This window comes from Zootoca vivipara, chromosome 17 (genome assembly GCF_963506605.1).
Source record: "Zootoca vivipara chromosome 17, rZooViv1.1, whole genome shotgun sequence".
NCBI classification, from domain to species: domain Eukaryota; kingdom Metazoa; phylum Chordata; class Lepidosauria; order Squamata; family Lacertidae; genus Zootoca; species Zootoca vivipara.
In genome coordinates, this window is record NC_083292.1 from 32933529 (window position 1) to 32955421 (window position 21893).

A 21893-nucleotide genomic window follows, 5' to 3' on the forward strand; every position below is an offset into this window, starting at 1 on the left:
CCAGCAACGGCCAAAAGGTCAAGGACGGCATGACGGAAGTTGTAGTCCAGCAACTCGCAAGGCAAACAACATTACCCTCCTTTCCAGGTGGGCGCGCGCCTCTTCCTCATTCCTATCTCTGCGGCCTCATTACGCCTCGCCCAACCCACCGCACGTCCGGCGACGCCCGCCCACGGCGCATTCTTACTCCGCCCTCCCTCCCCCATACGTGGCGTGCGTATGTGCGTATGCTGAGCGCGCGTAGATCGCGACCGCAACGGCGACGGCGACGCATGCGCGCCGCGACTCGCCCGTTCGCTCGGAGCAGCTGGCTTCGTCCCTCAGTTCGGGGAAGTGGGGAGACGAGGAGCCGCCGCCGCCGCCGCCGCCGCCAAGACGGACTTCTTGTGGGACAAGCGCACCGGGCTGGCGGCCAAGAGGGTGCGGGAAACTGCGGGGGGGGAGGGCTATTATGGACGGGGTGGGGCGAGGGGAGTTCGTCCTCCGCCCCTCCCCCCGCTGTGGGGGATCTATGGGGAAGGACGGGGGGTGGGGCTCATGAGGGGCAGACCAGGCCCAGGGGGTCCTGTGGGAGGGGGGTGACCTGGGGTAGCTCTTCCCTCGGCTCTCTTTATTATTATTACTATTAGTATTATTATTAATTACCTCTCATTAATTACCTCTCAATTAATTACACCACAATAATGGGGGTCTTGAACACTTAGGCCTTGGGAACAACCATCAGGGTGAGCCTCTGAGAGCCCTACTCGCAGCATTATTTATTTTCCTGTATAGGCCGCTCCATTGTAAACACAGGCACTCCTCGAAGTGGCTTGGGGAAAAGACTGTAAAGCAGCGAATAAGGCTCTTGATGGCAGGGTCGGTTAGGCAGAATGTTGTGGGGGGAGGTGGGGGTCTCGATGACCCTCGTGGTCCCTTCCAACTCTACAAGTCTTATTCCAAGAAATTGTCCTGCTGCTGCTGCAGTTGCAGCAGGTGAGGAGGGGCATCTCTTCACATGGCTCTATCTATCTTTGCTCTTGTTGTCGTTTATCGCATTTGTATTCCACCTTTTCTTCGAAGGAGCTGAAGGTGTTATTGCTGGTTTGTGCACTCTCTCTCTCCCACCCACCCACCATTAATCACCTTCGCTAGCACCACATCACCACCCATTGTTGTTGTAGCAGTGGTGATTAACAGCAACCACAACCACACTTAGGCATTGTTTACAGCACAGTCCTAATGTAGGCAACAGCAGGATGTGGGGATTGTGTTGGGCTATTATTTGTTTCATATAATTTATTATATGCAGCTTGATTGTAAAAACCAAATAAACCCCGAAAGGGTTTACAAAAAGACTAAAGCAATGAAATTATCAGTAAAGAAACCCCAGCTATTTAAAACGTCTTTTTATTTTAAAAACAAACCAGAACTAGATTAAAATGCATGTCAGCATTCTGCGTATCTGGATATGCTTGCCTAAGCAAGAAAATGTTTTTAGCAGGTGCTGGAAAAAGCACAGTGAAGTTGTTTAGACCTGCTGGAATCGGGAGCTGTGTCTATTAGGACCCACCCTCTTTTGACTATTTTAAATACTGAATTTTAAATATAAGAGCCTAAGAAAGGGCCTGTCTAGTCCAGCATCCTGTTCTTAACAGTGAGCAATCAAATTTTTGGGTTCCTGTGAGAAACCTGCAAATGATTTTAAATTGTTGTAACCCTGTCCTGGGACCTGCAGGTGAAAGACAAGTAATAACAATAATAAAAAATAATATTTGAAACATTTGTATACCACTTAATTATTTGCATTTCTATGTGGTGCATATAAATGACAATCCACTGAAAACAGGACAAGCAAATTTATCATAAAATCAAACATTTTATTTATTAGTTGCTTGTTACCAAGGGTGGTTTCATATACATGCAGAGACAGAGAGGCTAACTTAAATCTGTTGACTTCTGTGGGTTTACTCTGAGTAGGACTTAATTTGATAAAATTCCATCACTCTAGAGGAGATGGGTGACAAGAGCAGCTCCTTTGGGGTGGCTTTTCATTGCAGTAATAATGACAATGCCACTGTTATTTCTTTATTACATGTATATCCCACCATGCCTCCAAGGAACTCAAGGTGGCATACATGGGTCTCCCCCTCCCCATTTTTATCTTCACAAGAACCCTGTGAGGTTGGTTAGGCTAAGAGACTGCAGCTAGCCCAGTATCACTCACAGCTGAGCGGGGAATTGGACCCAGGTCTCCCAGAGTTCTAGCCCACCGCTTGAACTATTATGTGCCACACTGGCACACTAACATGGTTAACAGCAGTGCTTTTATTTTTATTTTTTGGGGGGAGGTTCCAGTACTTGTCATGAGTAAGAGCCACACTTTTAACATGGGGGGGGGAAGGTGCCAGTACAGCGTACCCTTGAGTACCCCAGGAAAAAAGCATAATAAAATTATTGTTATTCCTGTGGAACACCCTCCCATCAGATGTCAAAGAGATAAAGGCATTTGAAAGCAGCCCTGTATCAGGAAGTTTTTTTATGCTTGATGTTTTATTATATTTTTATATTTTGCTGGAAGCTGCCCAGAGTAGCTGGGGAAAGCCAGCCAGATTTGGGTGGGGGTATAAATAATAAAATTATTAAAGTTATTATTAACACCATGCCCTTTATATACCCAACACCAGCATTGTAGAGGGACTACTGTAGCTTTTCAGGGGAGGAGGCTGGCTTTCTTTTCATTAGCATGATTTTGTCATTTAATATGAAGAGTAATGACATTGTTGAGTAATGTGTCTGTAATAGATGCAGCACAATTGTGTGTGAAATGTGTTACAATGACAGCAGGGTAAGAGGCTGGCTCCTGCTAGCATTATTTATTAGTAGTATCAGTAGTAGTAATAGTAGTAATGACTTAACAACAGTAGCATTCTTAATAGTGTATTTACAGTATTTTCAACACCATAATTGTATCTGAGGTGGGTGATGAGTAGTTTTTCAGTGCAAGTGTTGTTTTTTAATAATGATATTTATATTGTTCAACCCTGTAATTCCTAATATACGTAGCACCGTTACTGATGGTGGATAGGAAGGACAGATTTTCAAGGGACAGGTTCTGTTTTTAAAATTAGTTTCATTAATATTAATGATAAATTGACGGCAGCTTTGTTAACAGTGTGTGGCCCCCCTATGGGTGTTCTGGAGGCTGACAAGAGAACGTGCCTTTTCAGAGGTGGCCCCTGCTTGTGGAATGCTCTTCCCAGGAAGGCTCACCTGGCACCATCTTTATTTTTAGTTGCTAGGCAAAGACTCTATTCTTCACCTGCGCTTTTGGCCCTTAATTTCAGGGTTTCAGGCATTTCTGGCCTCTTTGAGTGGGGCAGGATTTGTGAGACCTATCTTTTCAAGATGTGGTTTTAAGGCTTTTACCCAATTTGTTTTAATGGAAGGTCGCTTTAGATCACTTTTGTGAGGAAAGTGACTAACGAATATAATATTATTTTTATAATATGTCATCATTTGTTGGCAAGTCGCCTAATAAATGTGTTCTAGGTGCTGTAAAAAGAAAGGTGTGGTGTGCATGTAGCCTAAGAAACTGATTTAGATACAGAGTAAGAAATGGATGTAGATAAATAATTCTGGACACTATTTGTATATTGAATTATTTTTATCCTACTGGGTTTTTTTTAAGTCTGTAATGAATCCTGCTGCCCATGTGTGTCCTAGCTGTCTTACTCTGCTCCTTTTACAGTTCCTTGTTTTTTTAAAAAAGTTTGCTTAGTAAATTATTAGTCTGAATGGAAAATGGAGCTGCATTTTTTTTTAATGTCCAGCTCAGCTTTGAGTTTGTTTGTTGTTGGTGCTGTTTTCTTTTCTTTTCCTTCAGGGTTTCTAAAATGGTTTTCTTTGTGGTTCTTTTATTTCTTTCGCATGCTGCTTTGAGTGTGTGGAAAGGTGGTGTGTTACATAGGTTTATGAATCTCAAGCTCTTCTTGACATGGCGCATGCTTAAACTCTGGAATGCGCTCCCACCTGAGCAGGTACTGAGGGCCACCTACTTGGATGGTTTCAAGTTTAAAAGAGAATTAGGCAGGTTCATGGAGGAGAAACTTGCTCAGCTTCCTGTGTATCAATGAACAAAAGGACCTCATGGCGTAGAGGTGGGCAGAAAGTCGGGGTGGGTGGGGGGATTTGTGATAGATCAGCAAGGATTTCTGATTCTCAGCTGTTTTAACGAGAACAAAAGCTCCCCTCCCACAATGGTGCATTCCATGACAACTTTTATTTAGGTGTAAGCCCCAGTGTGGCAGTTGGAATTTCCTCCCCAGATTACAATTGCTGTGAATTCAAAGCAAAGACGTGGGCTAAGGGCATGCTCCCGAGGCACTGGTCAGGAATGGAGGGAAGTGTAGCCCTGCAAGATCCGGAGAGACACAGGCTCCTCCATCCCTGGGGGGTAGGAAGAGCTATTTTAAGAGCAATTTGGAAACTCTGTATGGTCTCTTAAATAGCTCTTGTAAATGGGTCTTGATTGGATGTAACAGCATAATGGCAGGGCTTTTTTAATTAATGAAAAGCTTGTATAGATTAGTTTGTGTCAAAACACTATTCTGTTGACTGCTGGGGAAAGCCCTTTGTTTCATTTTTTTGCAATTCAAAACAGGCTCCTCCCCCCCTTAACGTTTTTTAATTGCTGCCCACCTGGCAGCCAGTTTAGGTAGCCCCACTTAACCCTTCCCTCCTTTCCTTGCAGATGCCTCATTCCAGAAGGTTCCGCTCTTCAGAACGCAGCAGCCGGGGCAGCTTCCATGAGCGTTACAGAAGCCGCAAGCACAAGAGGAGGCGGAGTCGCTCACGGTCGAGCAGCAGTGAGCGGCGCCACCGCAGGGAAGACAGCTATCATGTCCGTTCCCGCAGGTGAGCACGTGCTGTCAGTAGGAGCAGAAGGTACCAAGAGCCAGCGCTGGCTGTGACACCTGAAGCAGGACCCCAGAAAATAGTGGCTCTGATGTGAATGGCCCAACCTCCCCAGCCTGGTGCCCTCTAGATCAGCCCTCTAGATTCAAACGAAGTGGGTTGCAAAGCCTATGCAAATTCATTCGTAATTGTATTTGTATGCCGCTTTTATGCACCAAAATAATCATGCTCAAAGTGGCTTAAAACAAAGAAAACAGGAACAAACACATTTCAAAATCAAATAGTGCAAAAGCAATTTCATGAGAACACAATAAAACAATAACAAATATAACAGCATACAAGAAGAAATATTTCAATACTGTAACTTTAACAAGATTATCTTAATAGCATCCTATAGTAAAAATAGCAAGGGAGCTTGAAAGTTTCACCTTGGTCCTAGAAACAAACCTCCCGTTATGTTGTTGCAAGTTTTATAAGCAAACCCCAAATCATTATTGCTTGTAATCCTTTAAGTGGTCTTTTTTTATTTCGTTGGCAACTTACGATGCTGTGTTGTCAATTGTGGCAATAAATTGGTTGGTCACCATTCCAAGATGCTTTGGACTTGCAGGTCGCCAAAAGATTGGGATCTGCTGTTCTAGATGACGTTAGACTTCAGCTCCCATCATCCGTGACCCTTGGCCATGCCTGCTGGGGCTGATGGGAGTCTGGAGTTCAGGAAAGGCTGAAGGTCCCTGAGGCTTCTGTCTATATGGTGCGTGTGTGTGCTTGCACTGCCCATTCTTCATGTTTTTGATATGTACACTTGGGAAAGAAACATGGTAAGCTCCCTGATGAGGCCTATTTTGTTTGTTTGTTTGTTTGTTTGTTTGTTTGTTTGTGTGTGTGTGTGTGTGTGTGTGTGTGTGTGTGTGGAATTCCAGAGGGGTAGTTGTATATGTTGCAGCATACATAAAAGGAAAGTACTTCTTCACACAGTGTACTGTTAAACTATGTATCTCACTTCCACAGAGGCCTGACTGGCCACCACCTTGGATGGGTTTAAAAGAGGATTAGAACAATTCACGGAGGATGAGGCTATCAGTGGCACAATGGCTATGCTCTACCTCTACTGTCAGAGGCAGCAGGCCTCTCAATACCAGGAACTGGGAACCACACATGGATTGAGTTGCTGCTGCCCTGAGGCCCTGCTTGCAGGCTTCCCACTGGGGCATTTGGTTGGCCACTGTGAGAACAGGATGCTGGACTAGATAGGCCATTGGCCTGATCCAGCAGGGCTCTTTGTGTGTTCTTGCATAAAGAGGGCCTCCTCTGACACTTTTCTAAAAACTATTTGGTGCACAACGAGTGGCTGAGAACTGTGAGAACAGTGGCTGAGAACAGATACGTGCACAGCACAAAGGATGGTTGCAAACTGGGGCTGGGGACAACTTTTGATTAAATGTGAGGAGTGTCGCTTGTCACTGAGATGCAGCAACTTTGCATGCTGCAGCTCTTACATGTCATGGCGCTTGGGTCCAGGGGGGCTGGGCAGGCAACGGGCGGAAGCTGCAGGTCGGGGGGCAAACCTGACCCAGGCGGCACTGTGAACCAGCCTTTGCCTCTGCTCCTGGACCCTGGCTGAATTGTGCCATGTTTCTCCCCCGCTGCCCTTCTCCCAGCTACGATGACCACTCCTCCGACCGGCGCGCCTACGACCGGCGCTACTGCGACGGCTATCGGCGAGAGGGGTACAGCCGCGAGCGGGGCGACGCCTACTACGAGCCTGACTACCACTCCTACGAGTACCAGCGTTCCCGGGATGGCAGCTACCGCAGTTGCAAAAGCAGCCGCCGGAAGCGACGGCGGAGACGCCGCCGCAGCCGCTCCTTCAGCCGCTCCTCATCGGTGAGTAGTTGTCACGGCCTCCAAGCCTCCAGAGGCAGCCGGATTTCTTCCATGAGAAACACAGTTGCGCAGCGGATGCTTTTGGGGCCCTGGTGTTAGTCCTGAGCCCCCTTCTGTTCCAGAAACGCCCACGCTGCTTGGAGGCCTGTCCTGCTCTGTTGAGAGTCCTAGATTGCTCCCGCCCTTGTCTTTTGGTAAGGATGGTTACTAGCTATAATGGCTATGCTCTGCCTCCACAGTAGGAGGCACTAATGCTTCCGAATACCATTCACAAGGGGGAGAGCGCTGTTTTGCTCAGGCTCAGGGTAAGAACAGGGTGCTGGACTGGATGGGCCATTAGCCTGATCTGGCAGGGCTCTTGTGCTATTAACGATGGACTGCAAATGCTGCTGCATTAGGGACGTAGGAAGTGTCCTGTCTCCCCAGTGGCCAAGCTGCTCCTCCTGTGATGCCAGCCATCAGAGCATGATGGCAATAGTCCTCTCTCTGGCTACCATTTTCTAGGGGGCAGGCTGCCTCTGATCTCAGAGGTAGCTCATAGCCATCATGACAACCAGCCTTTGATGTCCTTCCCCACCTCATGAATTCGCCTGCATCCCTTTTTTAAGGTCACCTGAGGTGCTCTCAGAGGGCTCAGCCAACCAGTGTCAAGGGTGGACTAATGCATCCCAATCTGAGAGTTTTCAGACTTCTCTAGACGCACAGTCAAGGCCTGTGATTTTGTGCCAAAAAGAAGATTCACAGTTTGACTTCTTGTGACGACAGGCTCGCCACGAGTGTGTGTGAATGATTTCAGCCTATCCCTTGCGGTGGGCCTCCTCAGCTTGTTTGCTCCCAGGTGGCTGTCTTCACCTCTACATGTAAGTAGGGAGTAGAGGCCTCTGGCACCTTGGTGGCTTCATAGTCTAAATTTCAGGACCATGGTCCATCTAGCTCAGTATTCCCTTCCCTGACTGGCAGAGGCTCCCCTGGATTTCAGACAGGGGGTCTCTCCTGTCCTACCTGAAGATGCAGCATCAGCAAAGCAGATGCTGTGCCCCTGAGCTGTATGTCTCCCCCCCCCCCCGTTGTAAGCCAAACAGGGATGCCAAACTGTGAGAGTATGAAATAGGAAACCAACTTTGTATTCCATCTATCTAGCCCAGTCTTTACATAGTCTGACCAGCAGACTTTGGGGCAAAGGACCTTTCCCAGCCCTAGAAGGAGATGCCAGCAACTGAGCAAGGGGACCTTTTTCGCTTGCAAAGGATGTAATTCTTTGAATTCTCTGCATATGAAGCTACTGAATACTGAGTCAAACAGCTGGTTCATTTTGCCCAAGACCAGCTCGCTTGATAGAGTGTGAAGAGGTTTTTAAAGTGAGCAAGCTCTGTGTTGTAGGAAGAAAACAGGTAGACCTTTTGGATACTCCCAGAACAGTGGGTGCCTGCCACCTTCTTAACAGTTCTCATGGGGAATCTGTGGCTTTCCTGATACTGCTGGACTACAGCTCCCATCAACCCCTGGCAGCATGACCAGTGATAATGGGGCTGTTTCCCAGCAACTTCTGGAGGTCGATAGGTTCTCTGTCACTTCCCAGGACAGGCATAGGCTTTATTGTAGAATTGGTGTGTCCCCAACTTCTGATAGCTGACAGACATATCTTTCCCCGAACTAACAAATGAGGACGTTAACAATTGAGGACACAATTCCTTCTCGCACCTAAAAAAAATGTTGACTTTGAGGTTCTGTAAGAGTATGAACCAACAACTCCTTTGTTTTCTGTTGTGTGTCTGCTTGTCCTGGTCATACCTCTCGAGTGGAAGGCCAGAGCAGTGACTTAGTCCAGAGATGCAGCAGGCAGCCTCGTACAAGAGCTCTTGCCTCTGTATTGGGAGGAATTGCAACCACCCCATCACACCCTGTACAAACATGCTGCAAAATTATCTGCTTCCCCCCAAAGCAGAGGCTGTTCAGAAGGAGGCATGGCCAGAGTGGCAAATGGTGCAGAGCAACAACAGTCAGGCTCTTCCACTCATGAGTCCTTTGGACTTTTGGGAGCCTTGAACTAGGAAGTGCTCTGGTACATGGTATAGGTACATAACTGACCCAGCTTTTTTGGTTAGTGGATAGAGTTCAGCCAAAGTTCCACCTTACGGGGAGCTCTGTGCTTCGACCTAATTTCTCTCCTCATGGTAACTTGGGAAAATGCGTCCTGAAGTTATAACTTCTGCGAACATGGGGGATCTTCCTTAGACCAGTTCAGGCCTTTTGCCCATCTAGCCCAGTAGATTCTGACTGTCAGTGCTTCTCCCTGATCTCGGACAGAGAAAGGTCTTGCCCATCACCGGCTGCCTGGAGTTGCCAGGGACTTAACCCTGGGCCTTCAGTCTACAGAGCATGTGCTCAGCCATCAAAGTCCAGTTCCTTCTCTGCTTGTTGGGGGTAAGCAAGTCTAGGAGGCTGGAAAGGAAGAGGTTGACCATGGAGGATTTCCACCCCTTGCCACTGATCGTCTGGTGGGGTCTGCTTCAAGCAAGCCCCATCCCTTTCCTGTGGTTGCTGAGCTTCTGGCTGGTGAGCCGCTGTCTGTGTGCTCTTCCAGCATGTAGACCCTATCATGCGAAGACCTGACTTTTCTCTCTGCCCTGTCCTTTTGTACTGACTTGGGTGGGTCTGTTTTGTGGAAGACTTTCTCCATTTTTATATATATATATTACTACTACTTCTTTGATTATACATTTTATTTTTATTTTTTTAAAGAGAGATTTCCTAAGCTAGTGTGTGTGTTATCTTGACTTTTTTTTCCCTTGCAATATCCCTTATCGTTTATATATATATGCGCCTCTGCGCCGTATGAATTGGCCTGGGAATCGTCCCTCCTTCCTTCCTCAAATCTGCCAACGGGCCTACCTACCATTTCCATGGGTGACGCTTGGCTGGCTTGCCCCTGCGCTGGTTTGAAAACGCCCCGAATTGGCCGGGTGAATGAATGAATGAAAACACGAAAACCCTCCCCTCCTCTGCCTGTGCCTGCGTTTTTGGGGATCCCCCCGCAGCGGAGTCAGCAAAGCGGCCGGAGAGCCAAGAGCGTGGAAGACGACGACGAAGGCCACCTCGTCTATCGCATCGGCGACTGGCTTCAAGAAAGATGTACAGCCAAATCGTAACATAATCTAGTCTCTAGTTAAGCTCCCGTTGCAGTCGCGCAGTTGCTCTCTTAGCTTCCCCCCCCCCTCCCTGTTCCTTTCTTATTTTTCTTCACAGTATTAATTGTTGTTGTTATTTTTTTTAAGGGAAAAAAAAGCCCAGCCCTTCTTCTGTTTCCTTTTCTTTAAAGAGTCTCCCTTCCCAACTCCTTTCTCTGTTATCTTTTCATATTGTTACCCAAAGTGTCAGGGATTGAATTAGTTTGCAGGGGCCTCCCTGTCTTGGCTCTTTGAGCTGGCAAAGGCAGCCTTTGTGATGGTGTGTTATGCTCTGTGACCAGAGACTGCTTGTTCTCTCACATTCTCTTTCTCTCTTTCTCTGTCTCTGTCTCTCTCTCCCTCTCCTTTCTCAGACGAGATTATTAGCACCCTTGGAGAGGGCACTTTTGGCCGGGTGGTACAGTGTGTGGATCACCGCAGGTGAGTGAGCAGAAGGAAGCGGCATTTGGGATTCTGGTCCGAGTGGCAGCTGTGCTGGTCACTTGCATTGTGGGTTGGAACTGCTTTTCTGTGAGGAACAGCAAAAGCACATGGGAATCCTCCAGCTTAGAAAAAAAGGGTGACTCACGGGTTGTGGGGAAGGGCCCTAGCTCACTGCTAGAGCAGCTGCTTTACATGCCGGAGGTCCCAGGCTCAATCCCCAGCATCTCCAGGTAGGGCTGGGGAAAAGACTCCTGTCTGAAATCCAGGAAAGTTAGCATAGCCTGTACTGAACTAGAGGGACCCAATGGTCTGACTCAGTAGAAGGCAGATTCCTAGAGTGTCTCTGTAATATTTGCTTGATACAGCGGTAGCTCGGTTGGCCCATAGGTCAGTTGTAGAGCATCTGGTTTGCGAACAGGAAGTCCCAGGTTCAATCTGCAGCATCTCCAGGTAGGGCTGGAAATGTCCCCTCCTTGAAACCCCAGAGAGCCTCTGCTGGTCAGTGTAGACAGTACTAAGCTAGATGTTCTAATGGTCTGACTAGTATAAGACAGCTTCCTATGGTCCTAACTCAGACCTGGCTTTTTTGTGAAGCCGGGTGCTGGAGACTACATAGACTTCGCTGTGATTCAGCAGGGCTGCTCTTGTTTGTGGACTAGAGCCCACTTCATCAGATGGCGTGGACTGCTAACCTTAGCTGGTGCCTAGATTTTTATATATGACCACCACATGGTGCGCAGACACACTTCTCCCCATATTGGTAAAAAGTATTTCTGCCAGGAAATGCATGTGTATCTAGGTAAAGACCAAATGTATGCAAGAAATGCAGCAGAGGAGGGGGTAAGGGAGTAGACAAAATTTTGAGGAGCCCTTCAGATGTTGTTGGACTCCAACTCAGCCGGCATAGCCAATCAGGGATGATGAGAGTTGGAGTCCAGCAATATCTTCATGGCCACAGGTACTCATCCCCTGCTGTAGACATAGGCAACCCTCCAGTCCAATATGTACTTCTGCACCTAGAGCAATGATGAGGAACCTCTGGAGCCTTCCAGATGCTGTTGGACTACAACTTGCAACAGCCAGCATGGCCAACGGTCAGGGATGATGGAAGTTGTATTCCAGCAGCCTCTAGAGGATCACAGGCTACCACCTCTGTCTTAGACCAAGCGTTGGCAACCGGCAGCCCATGGGCCGGACGCGGCCCACGGAGGCCGTTTAACCAGTCCATGAGCTGCCCCAAAACCAAGCCGCCCGCTCGGCAAGTCCCCGTGCTGTGGGGACTCGCTTGCGTGGCGTCAGAAATTGCATCTGCGCACACGCAGATGTCGGAAATTGTGTCTGCGCATGTGCAGACTCGTGCAGACGCCGGAAATTATGTCTGTGTATGTGCAGACATGTGCAGATGCCAGAAATTGCATCTGCGCATGTGCCGACTCGAGCAGACGCCTTAAATCATGGGCGCACTTGCTCACACGCGCTCGCTATCCGGCCCATGGAGGGGGCTCTGCGGGACTGATTCGGCCCAGGCAAGGTAAACCTTGCTGACCCTTGTCTTACACTAATTGTGTCCCAACCAATCAGGGTCATATTTTAAGCAAACTTACAGAGGTGTAAAGCTGGGGTGAGGGAATTTGTGGAGCCCTCCTGGTGTTGTTCGACTCCAACTCCCCTCATCACCAGCAGCCAGCATCCATGACCCTTGTCACAGATTATGGGAACTGGAGTCTTAACCACTTCTGGAGGGCTCCACAGGTTCTCTATAGTCAGAAGTTGAGATGATGAATAGCATTTCAAGCATCTCTCCCCGTCTCCTTCCAGCGGGGATTCTGAGATACTTCTCTTGCTTTCCTCCCAAGGAGCAATACACGGGTGGCTCTAAAAATAATCAAGAATGTGGAAAAGTACAAAGAGGCAGCTCGGCTGGAGATCAATGTGCTGGAGAAAATTAACGAGAAGGATCCGGAGAACAAGAAGTGAGTAGCTTGCCTGCCCTCCCCCCATATACCGTGTTTCTCATATTATAAGACACGTCTTATATTTATTTTTTCCTCAAAAAAACACACTATGGCTTATTTTCAAGGGATGTCTTATTTTTTTCCTCCTCCTCCTGCCGCGGCCGGCATTGCTGCTGCTCCTATCACTATGTCTTATTTTCGGGGTATGGCTTATATTCCTTGAATGCTTAAAAATCCTGCTATGGCTTATTTTATGGGGATGCCTTAAAATATGAGAAACAGGGTATTCAGTAGAATAGAAACACCATCACCCGAACCCACCCCCACCCACATTTCCCCCCATCTACCTCTTTTCCCCCTTTCCTTCCCAATGTCTCAACAAATGAAACTGATCTGTAAAAATGTTACGAGAGGCATTGCACATATTTCTGTAAACCAAAAAATCCTTAATAAAAAAAGAAGAAGAAGTGAGTAGCTCTAAGACATCTGGAAATAGGCGTGTGCGCCCTCTGCAAAATCTCTTGTCAAGGAAAGGAGCTCTGGCCCAGCCTTTTCCCCTCTTGTTTGCCTTCCTAGACCAGGTCCAGGAACTCCTGGCTTTCTCCTACAGTGCCACCTAGTGGAGATTACTTATATTTCTGTAAAGGAACCGAAGGGCAGTGTAGAAACGTCTTTACGAGTGGTAGCTGGTGGCTATTGGGTTAGGCAGGTTAGACTGAAAGAAGGAGCAGCCAGCCGATGGCCCACCTAGTAAGCAGGGTTGTTGCAACAGCCAAGGGGGGAGCTGAGCATCGCTGTTCTCAGCGGAGGCAATGGAGAGGCCTTGCTGTCCCTTCTCTCTCCTGCTTTAACCTGATAAAATGGCTGCAGCTAGTTGAGGGGGGAGGGTTTTTGAAAAGAATAATCTTTGTTGGATTGTTATATATAATAGCAATTATATAGCATGACATCCCCCCCACCCCCATAACAGGTATCAGGTTGCACATTAACATGAACGATTCTTATAAATATCTACAAGTTATCTAAATGTCCGGCATATAACGTTCTGGAGACAGCACAAAATTGTGCTATCTGTCTCAGTCATTCCCAAGGAAGAAATAAAATTCAAGCTGTCCTGTTCAGGATAACAAGACACGCAAAATTGCTTTGGAGAGTTTTATCTTCAAGACCAGTTCCATTTTTATATAGAGTAAATGGCCATCATATTGCAACCCCCCCCCCAGTTTTTCTGTTTTTTAAAAAAATCACTTCTGAGTTATTTTCTCAGTAGTGGCCAATTGCCAGACATTTTTGTACCCCGAGTCGTGGGATATTCCTTGTGTAAGACCCTCAATGTTTCAGCCATAGCTAGCCTAGTGGCCGCTAAAAGAATAGGCAATAAATATTTGTGAGTCCCATCACTCTCCTCCTCCTGTAGCCTGATAAAACAACTGCAGCTAGTTGCAGGAAGGAATCTTCAACTGCCTGTGCCTTTCTCTGTCCTCCAGCCTGTGCGTGCAGATGTACGATTGGTTCGACTATCACGGTCACATGTGCATTTCCTTCGAGCTGCTGGGACTCAGCACCTTTGACTTCCTGAAGGACAATAATTACCTGCCTTACCCCCTCCACCAGATAAGGCACATGGCCTATCAAGTGTGCCTGGCTGTCAAATGTGAGTGCCAAGAGCAGACACGGGCTGGGGTGGGAGGGCAAGTGGGGGCAAGAGGCTGCAGCAAGACGCAGGCCTGCTGGATCTGGACGGTTTAATGCATTTATTTATTTAGACCATTTCCGTAAAAAAAGAAAAAAAGGCTGCAGCTCTTGAGTTGCAGCTTTTTGTAGTTTAGAGAAAAGCGAAACAAGAGGTGATATGAAGTTTGCATGGCCATGGTCCATCTAGTCCAGCATCCTGTTCTCACAGTGGCCAGCCAGCCTGGAAAGCAGGACCCAAGCAGGAAAATGCAGTTCCCTCTTGCGTTTTTCAGCCGCTGGTATTCAACAGTATTTCTACAAAGTTGCCTCACATGGGAGTTGCAGGGACAGACCCGGAACATGCCATCTTCCCCCTTTCCTGGACTCGAGAACCTGGAACAGGTTCTTATATTTTGCGTACCTGGAAGGTAGCCAGCTGTACAAAGTCGAGAGGTTTTTGCGTCTTTGCAGACACCCCTGCCCCACTCTGTGCTCCACCCTGGGAAGCCAGAGGGACGGTTGCAGTTCAAGGACACATTCCAGCCACACAAATCCACTTCAGGAGGAGACAGAGCAGGGCTGCTGAGAGGTGTAGTCTGAGGAGCCTCTTAAAGTCCCAGTGGAGAGGTACTGGAGGCCACATTTGGTCTTTAGTTCCTCGCTCACCTCTGCCATAGATCCCTGGAAGGCTGGGCTTGCTTTGCATGAAAAATGTCCATGCTTAAACTCTGAAATCTCCAGTTAAAATGATCCCAGGCAGAAAAGCCAGACAACACTTCTGTGTGCTCTTTGATGAGACATTGCTCTCCAGCAGTCTCTCTTTGTAGAAAGCAGCTTGGTTATGTTCAGCTGCAGCCAGGGGGGAAGTGTCCCCCAAAAGTGGATCCGTTAAACCTGGAAAGATAAAAATGTTGTCTTTAAAAGGTTTCCAAGGAGAGGGCTTGGATGGAAGGGGTGCTGACCTGTGGCCTGGTTCACGTGGAGAACTTTTAGAGCTGTGCAGGATGAACAAGTGCAGCTTTTTCTTTGCGAGTTTTAACACCCTGCCTTGTACCCACCTCTCATGTCAAAATCTGACCTGGTTTCATTTCCTTCTTCCCCCTCCAGTTTTGCATGAAAACAAGCTCACACATACGGACCTCAAGCCCGAAAACATCCTCTTTGTCAACTCTGATTATGAGATGACCTACAACCTGGAAAAGGTGAGTGTGCATTGGATAAATCTGTATCATACTGCAACAAACAGGCCGGGGGGGGGGACACTTTGCGTTTTGCAGTCTGCGCAGCGTTGGCTCCAGGGAGGAAAGAGGGACGAGCAGAGCTAATTGGCAGGCTATAGGAAGCTGCTAGGCACCAAATCAAGACCATTGGGCCATCTAGCTCAGTACTGTCTACACTGACTGGCAGCGCCTCTGCAGGGTTTCAGGTAGGGAGTCTACCCACCCTACCTGGAGGTGCTGGAAAATGAACCAGGAATCGTCTGCATGTAAAGCAGATGCTCTGCCCCTGAGCTGTGTCCTTTCCCCATCCTTGCCTGGGACATCAAATCAAGGTGTGGTGAACCTTTTTCAGCCCAAGGGCCACATTCCCCCTTGGACATTCTTCCAGAGGCCAGAGGCAAAAGTGCACAGAATAACAAATGTCAGTTCCCTCAGTGTACAGTAGGCTAGTTTCAGTATTTCCTAAACTTGAGTATCCAACTGTTTCTGGACTACAGTTCCCATCATCCCTGACCATTGGTCCTGCTAGCTGGGGATGGTGGGAGTTGTAGTCCAAAAACACCTGGAGACCCAAGTTTGGGAAACACTGCTACTCACATTCAAACCCCCCTTCTTGATCTTTCATCCAAGCAAGAGGCATTATGGGAGTCCCAGGGCACATTCCAGCCAAGCAAAAAATGCTCGGAAGCCAGGGTGGGAGGTGAAGCAGAGCAGCTGAGGGATGTGGCCAGGGAAGTGGGGTGTAGCCAGATATAGAGGCCGGGGGGGGGCTGCAACATGGGCCCCGAGCCTGACGCCCCCCCCTCCACCCTGCATTAACAGCCCATTCCCCTTCTTTTCTTCCCTTGTCTCCCCCTCCCCACAAGAAGCGAGACGAGCGGAGCCTCAAGAACACGGCTGTCCGGGTGGTCGATTTCGGCAGCGCCACCTTCGACCACGAGCACCACAGCACCATCGTTTCCACGCGGCACTATCGGGCCCCGGAAGTCATCCTGGGTCAGTGTCTTGGCGCTCACTTGATTTTGGGGTTGCTAGTGAGTTTGGGCACGTGGGCAGGGCAGGAAGATCTGCATAAGACTGGTCTGGTGAGGAGAGGTGGGGCAGCAGCGGGGCTTGGCCAGCTCCGGGGCAACCTGCTGAAATTCTTTCTCGTATGACAGAGCTCGGTTGGACCCAGCCCTGTGACGTCTGGAGCATCGGCTGCATCATCTTTGAGTACTACATGGGCTTCACTTTGTTCCAGGTGAGCATCCCACAAGGTCTGGCAACCAACTGTCAGGGGTTGGACTGAGGAGGAATGGTGGGAGCTGTTGCCGATCCCCTCTCTCTGCAGCTTCCCCGCAAAGAGGAGGACAGTGTAGATTTAGAACAGTGGTTTGCCGAAAGGCATAGTTCAGAGGCTGACGAGGGGGAAAGCTGGGATATATTGTGGGAGCAGCAGGAAGGAGAAGCATCACAGAGAGACGTTTAACAGACTAAGTGTCTCTTGAGAGCATTCCCAATCCTCCCTCTCCCAAAACCAGACGGGCTGTGTGAGTAGCAGAACAGAAATCTCAGAGGCAGAAAGCACTGACCAGCTGGTGAAAGGGTGATGTATATTAGGAGGGACTGAAGGGGTGGGACTTTACTTGGAGCAACACCATTATTGTAAAGACAGCGTTCCTTTGTCTCTCTCTGTGAATACTGAATAAATTACGTGGTAAGAACTCTTTCGGTTATCTGCCGTTTGACTGCCACCGGAGGAGGGATCGTAATTTCCTGAAGCCTTGATAGAGCTTTGACACCAACTTCAAAACGAAATGTTATTTTGGCATATGTCTCCAGCAGGGAGATAGCCAGTCATGTTGCCCACCAGCCACCGCTGGGCTAAAGCTCCCAGCATGGTGCTTCATTCCTCCCCCCCCCCAAAAAAAACCCCATTTTCAATCCCAAGCTGTTTTTCTTTCAGACCCATGATAACAGAGAGCATCTGGCAATGATGGAGCGAATCCTGGGTCCCCTTCCATCGAGGATGACCAGGAAGACCAGGTGGGGGCTTTTTGGTGCTCATGTGTGAGATGGGATGGGAAAAATCCAAAACACTTCCTTTGGGGTTGTTGGGCGGGTGGCTGCTCCCTAATCCCTCTGCTCACCTGGCTTTTTGTACTCTGGACCTCACCTGGCCATTCCTCGTTCACTGCAGGAAGCAGAAATACTTCTATCACGGCCGCCTGGACTGGGACGAGAACACCTCTGCTGGGCGCTATGTTCGAGAGAACTGCAAGCCGCTGAGAGTAAGGAAGGGCGTTGCTGCTTTGGGATGCGAGAGGGAGATCTGGAGGGATGTCACAGGGTCTGGGAGATGGGTTGGGCAAGGCGGGTTGGCTGGCACCAGTGGAAACTCTGGGTAGGAGCAAAGAGCAGCTTTCACCTACGAAGTGGTCATATACCGAGTCATAAGAACATAAGGAGAGCCTGCTGGATCAGGCCAGTCACCCATCTAGTTCAGCATCCTGTCCTCACAGTGGCTGGCCAGGTGCCCCAATGCGGAACCCTCAAGCAGGTCCTGAACACAAGAGCAACTCCCCTCTGGCCATGGAATAGCCAGTTGGTAGCCTCATCCTCCCCAAATTTGCCCAATCCTCTTTTAAAGCCATCCAAGCTGTTGGCCATCACTGCCCCCTATGGGAGCAAGTTGCATAGTTCAACCTTGTGCTGCGTGAAGAAGTTCCGTGTTTTATCTGTCCTGAATCTTCCAACAATCATATTCCTTAGATGCCCCCAAGTTAGTGTTTCTGAGCAACAGGGGGAGTCTTTTCCCTCTCCACATTCTCCAGGCCATACATCTCTGTCATGCCACCTGTTACTCGCTTTTTCTCCAAATCAGTGTTAAAAGATATATAAGCTAGGTGCCAAATGGCTTCTTAAACCCTGGGTTATAGTCTCCAAAACAGAATGCCTAAGTTGCCATTTGGGGGCCAGGCGGCTCAAAGGTCACATTTTTCAAGACAACTTTTTGGTTCCTGAAATTCGTTCTGATTGCGCAGATAAAATATAATGGATAGACTTCTGCAGGATGGGGTATTAGTGTGTGAAAACAATCCAGGTCCAAGGATCCCCTGGCATTCATCTCCAGATGGAGACATCAGGTGCCATCCTGGCACCCGGGCATCTTCACTTGGTCGCGTGTGGTCAATAGCCAGGTGCAAAATGTACCTGGCAAATTTCGAACACTGCTCTAAACCTAAGAATTGCCTTTCCTCATGAGAGGGTTGCTGCATCCCCTTGATCATTTCGCTTGCCATTTTGGGAACTTTATCCAGCCCTGCAATATCCCTTTTGAGGTGAGGCAACCAGAGCAGCACACAGCATCCCCATAGGTGTGCCTCCAGCAGCTGGTCTTCCCTTGCGTTCTGACCGCCGCCTTCTCCCCACAGAGGTACCTGGCCTCCGAGGCCGAAGAACACCACCAGCTCTTCGACCTCATCGAGGGCATGCTGGAATACGAGCCGGCCAAGCGGCTGACGCTGGCCGAGGCCCTGAAGCACCCCTTCTTCGACTCCCTGAAGCTGCAGCCTGGCCCCAAAGCCTGGGACTCCAGCCGTGACATCAGCCGGTGACCAGCGTAGCTCCTCCTCCCTGACTCATCCCTGCCCCCAGATACCTTCCCGCACATTCGGCCCCTGTGGAGGCTCGTGCAGGTTACGCTCATGCATTTTGGTGCTTTAAAAATAATAATAACGGGGACGACAATAATACAGACTGCGTCCTGATTCACCACAGGCTCCCTTTTTTGTTATCATGTAAAGCTTGTTAATATGTGAGATAGTGTGTGTATATATAAATATAAATATATATAAATATATACATATATATATATATAAACATGCAGGAAATCTTGTGGCATTTCCCACCTGCCCCATTCCTGTAAATAATGTGACTCTCCTTCTGAATTGGGGCCCTCTTCTCCTCTCCTGCTCCGGCTGTACATAATTCCAGCCCCTTCTCTCCCCCCCCCCCCCGGCAGCGTGTTCTCCACGTCCCCATGTAAGTTATAAGGCTGGTGGGATCCCCTTTGGGGAATTATTTTTGGATACGAAACCATAGCCCATTCCAATGCCAGGATTTTATATGGATTTTGTACAGTCTTTGTGGAAAAATCAAATAAAATATGACATGAATTAATGCTATGAGTAAGGGCTGCTGCTTGGGATGCTGCTTGTACCTGTCTCCTTCCGTCTGCCTTCTCCATTTCTTTTGCCCACCTCAATCCTGACATTGGTTAATAGGATTCCAATGGGAAGTGGAATGTCTTAATGGTCCTCTGCCCCAAGTACCATTTAAAGTTTTGTAAAATGCGTGGTATAGTGGTTAGAGCAGCGGGCTAGCACCTGGGAGACCATGTTTCAAATCCTCACTCCGCCGTGTTGAGATTCCTGCATTCCTGAGATTACAGGGGGTTGGACTAGATGACTCTCAAGGTCCCTTCCAACTCTACAATTCTATGAAGCTCTCGCTGTGTAGCCTTGGGCCAGTCACTGCCTCAAAAGACACACACCACCACCAATTTGTGGAAGGCGGGGTTGCATCCAAGTCAATCGTAAACTAGACCCATTGGAAATTAACCAGCCAGTGCAAGGCATGTCCATTCAGATCACTGGGTCTAATTTGAGTAGTTCTACTACCCCTCAAGCTTGGGTGGTGGCAGCCCAGGAGAGGGCCTTCTCGGTGGCAGCCCCTCAGTTGTGGACTTCCCTCCCACAAGGGCCACCTGGTACCTTCGCCAGACAACTTTTGGTGAATACTGAAGATGCACCTCTTTCAGTGGGCTTTGACAACTGAGAGATCTGTTTTCAGGGCTCACACCCTTGTTCCTGTGACTAATCTGTTTTAACCGTTTTTAATTTTAAATAGTTGTGGGGACCTGCGGAGTGGGCGGTAAATTTAGTGATGATACAGAGATTTGTATTTAAATAGGTCCCCGTAGGATTTCCTGCCACCATCAACTTTTGCTATAAGGTCCCCAAAATTACAATAATATACAGTTATGAAAAATGGCTAGGAATATGTTTAACTACTATAAAATGAGTAAACCCAGTTGAAGTGGAACAGAGCCGTATAAATTCAGTAAAACAAAATGCCCTTAGCTGTCAAATACCAGGCTGAAGTGTTGCATCTTCATTATACAGCGGAAGCTGTACAATGAAGTTGCTACAGGATGCCCCTCTTTGGGAAGGGAGTGCCGCAATTTGGGAGCTGCTGGAGAGAAACGTAAGCATTCCTAAGCACATTTACCCTAAAATGGGCGTCTTTTTACTCACCTAGGTAATACATTGCGTAATCTGGAGACAAGCAAGCACCGATGGGCAATTATGGGGTTTATCCCGTGTTAGTCCTACTCAAAGTAGACTCGTGGAAATGGTTTTGTTTATTACTTCCAATGGGTCTACTAATGCTGGGAAAACCCCAATGTTCTGATCTGTGCACGGCGTCAGGTGACATGAATTAGGTCAAAGGCGGATCGTGGTGTTGCCGTCACGGTGTGTTTTGAGTTCTTTTTTTAAAAGCATGTGTCCAGGGAGCTGGAGTCCTTCCAGCTTTGCAAGTCGGTGGGGCTGGTGGTGCTTTGACTCAGCTGGGCTGGGCCATCCCTGCAGGCTTAAATGACAAGGTCACGAGGGCTGACCCATGGCAGATCCCCGTTGGCCATTCTTGCTCTTGATCCCTCTTGTGGATCTATTCCAGAGGGCTAGTGTGTTAATCTGTTAAAATAAGTGCAAAGTCTTAATCAAAGTACAAACAACCCTTAAACCTCCTTTGATGTCAACTGCAGAAATATACATATGTTCTGGGTGTGGGTATTAAAGTGCCCCATAGCATGCCATGTGTGTGTTGGAAGATGGGGGTTTAGTTCTGCTTTTCATGGGATGGGGTCCCTGTATTTCTCATTGACTTGTGTAAAATGTGTGTGTGTGTGTGTTAGGGGGGGGGGTCAGTCGGGATGGAGGTCCAGATGAGTTTGGGGGGGTCAGCCTAGGTCCCTTTCCAGAACCTGTCATCTAGTATCTGTGAGGTTAGAATGTACAATGGTACCTCGCAAGACGAATTTAATTCATTCCGCGAATCAATTCGTTTTGCGAAAAATTCGTCTTGCGATCCGCGGTTTCCCATAGGAATGCATTGAAATTTCTTTTTTTTTTTGCCCATAGGAACACATTAATTAAATTCAATTCAATTCGCAAGACGAATTTTTCGCAAAATGAATTCATCTTGCGAGTAACCCATAGAATCGCAAGACGCATTCGTCTTGCGAGTTTTTCGTAGTGTGAGGCATTCGTCTTGTAAGGTACCACTGTATAAGGGGAATCTTGCCAAACCAGTTTCTATGTTAAGGTAATGCCTTTGTTTGGCTAGTCCAGGGGTAGGCAACCTAAGGCCCGTGGGCCGGATGCGGCCCGATCGCCTTCTCAATCTGGCCTGCTGACAGTCCAGGAATCTCCGTGTTTTTACAGGAGTAGAATGTGTGCTTTTATTTAAAATGCATCTCTGGGTTATTTGTGGGCATAGGAATTCGTGTTTTTTTTCTTTTTCAAAATCTAGTCTCCCCCCCCCCCCATAGTCTGAGGGACAGTGGACCGGGCCCCTGCTGAAAAAGTTTGCTGACCCCTGGG

The 21893-nt window shown here is 48.2% G+C and overlaps 1 protein-coding gene across 3 annotated transcripts; it reads left to right on the forward strand.

Annotated features, from left to right (window-relative positions):
* The first annotated feature begins 271 nt into the window (after window positions 1-271).
* CLK2 (CDC like kinase 2) lies at window positions 272-21201 on the forward strand. 3 transcript variants are annotated; one of them, XM_035097956.2, is made up of 13 exons: window positions 272-420; window positions 4733-4896; window positions 6558-6783; window positions 9822-9915; window positions 10325-10391; window positions 12251-12367; window positions 13837-14003; window positions 15131-15225; window positions 16110-16239; window positions 16404-16486; window positions 17192-17271; window positions 17426-17516; window positions 18660-21201. In XM_035097956.2, exons 2-13 carry the CDS (start codon window positions 4733-4735, stop codon window positions 18840-18842), a joined length of 1497 nt encoding a protein of 498 aa, XP_034953847.1. In that variant the 5' UTR covers window positions 272-420; the 3' UTR covers window positions 18843-21201. The 3 variants fall into 3 exon arrangements, with proteins under 3 accessions (XP_034953847.1, XP_034953848.1, XP_060125846.1); XM_035097957.2 differs by having other exon boundaries at window positions 16113-16239; XM_060269863.1 differs by lacking the exons at window positions 272-420; window positions 4733-4896; window positions 9822-9915 and having other exon boundaries at window positions 6678-6783.
* Window positions 21202-21893: the final 692 nt, after the last annotated feature.

Coding starts and splice junctions, on each gene's coding strand:
- CLK2 (XM_035097956.2), top strand. CDS start 4,733: ATGCCTCATTCCAGAAGGTTCCGCTCTTCAGAACGCAGCAGCCGGGGC. Junction 15,226..16,109: donor TGACCTACAACCTGGAAAAG/GTGAGTGTGCAT, acceptor CCTCCCCACAAG/AAGCGAGACGAGCGGAGCCT. Junction 16,240..16,403: donor GGCCCCGGAAGTCATCCTGG/GTCAGTGTCTTG, acceptor CTCGTATGACAG/AGCTCGGTTGGACCCAGCCC.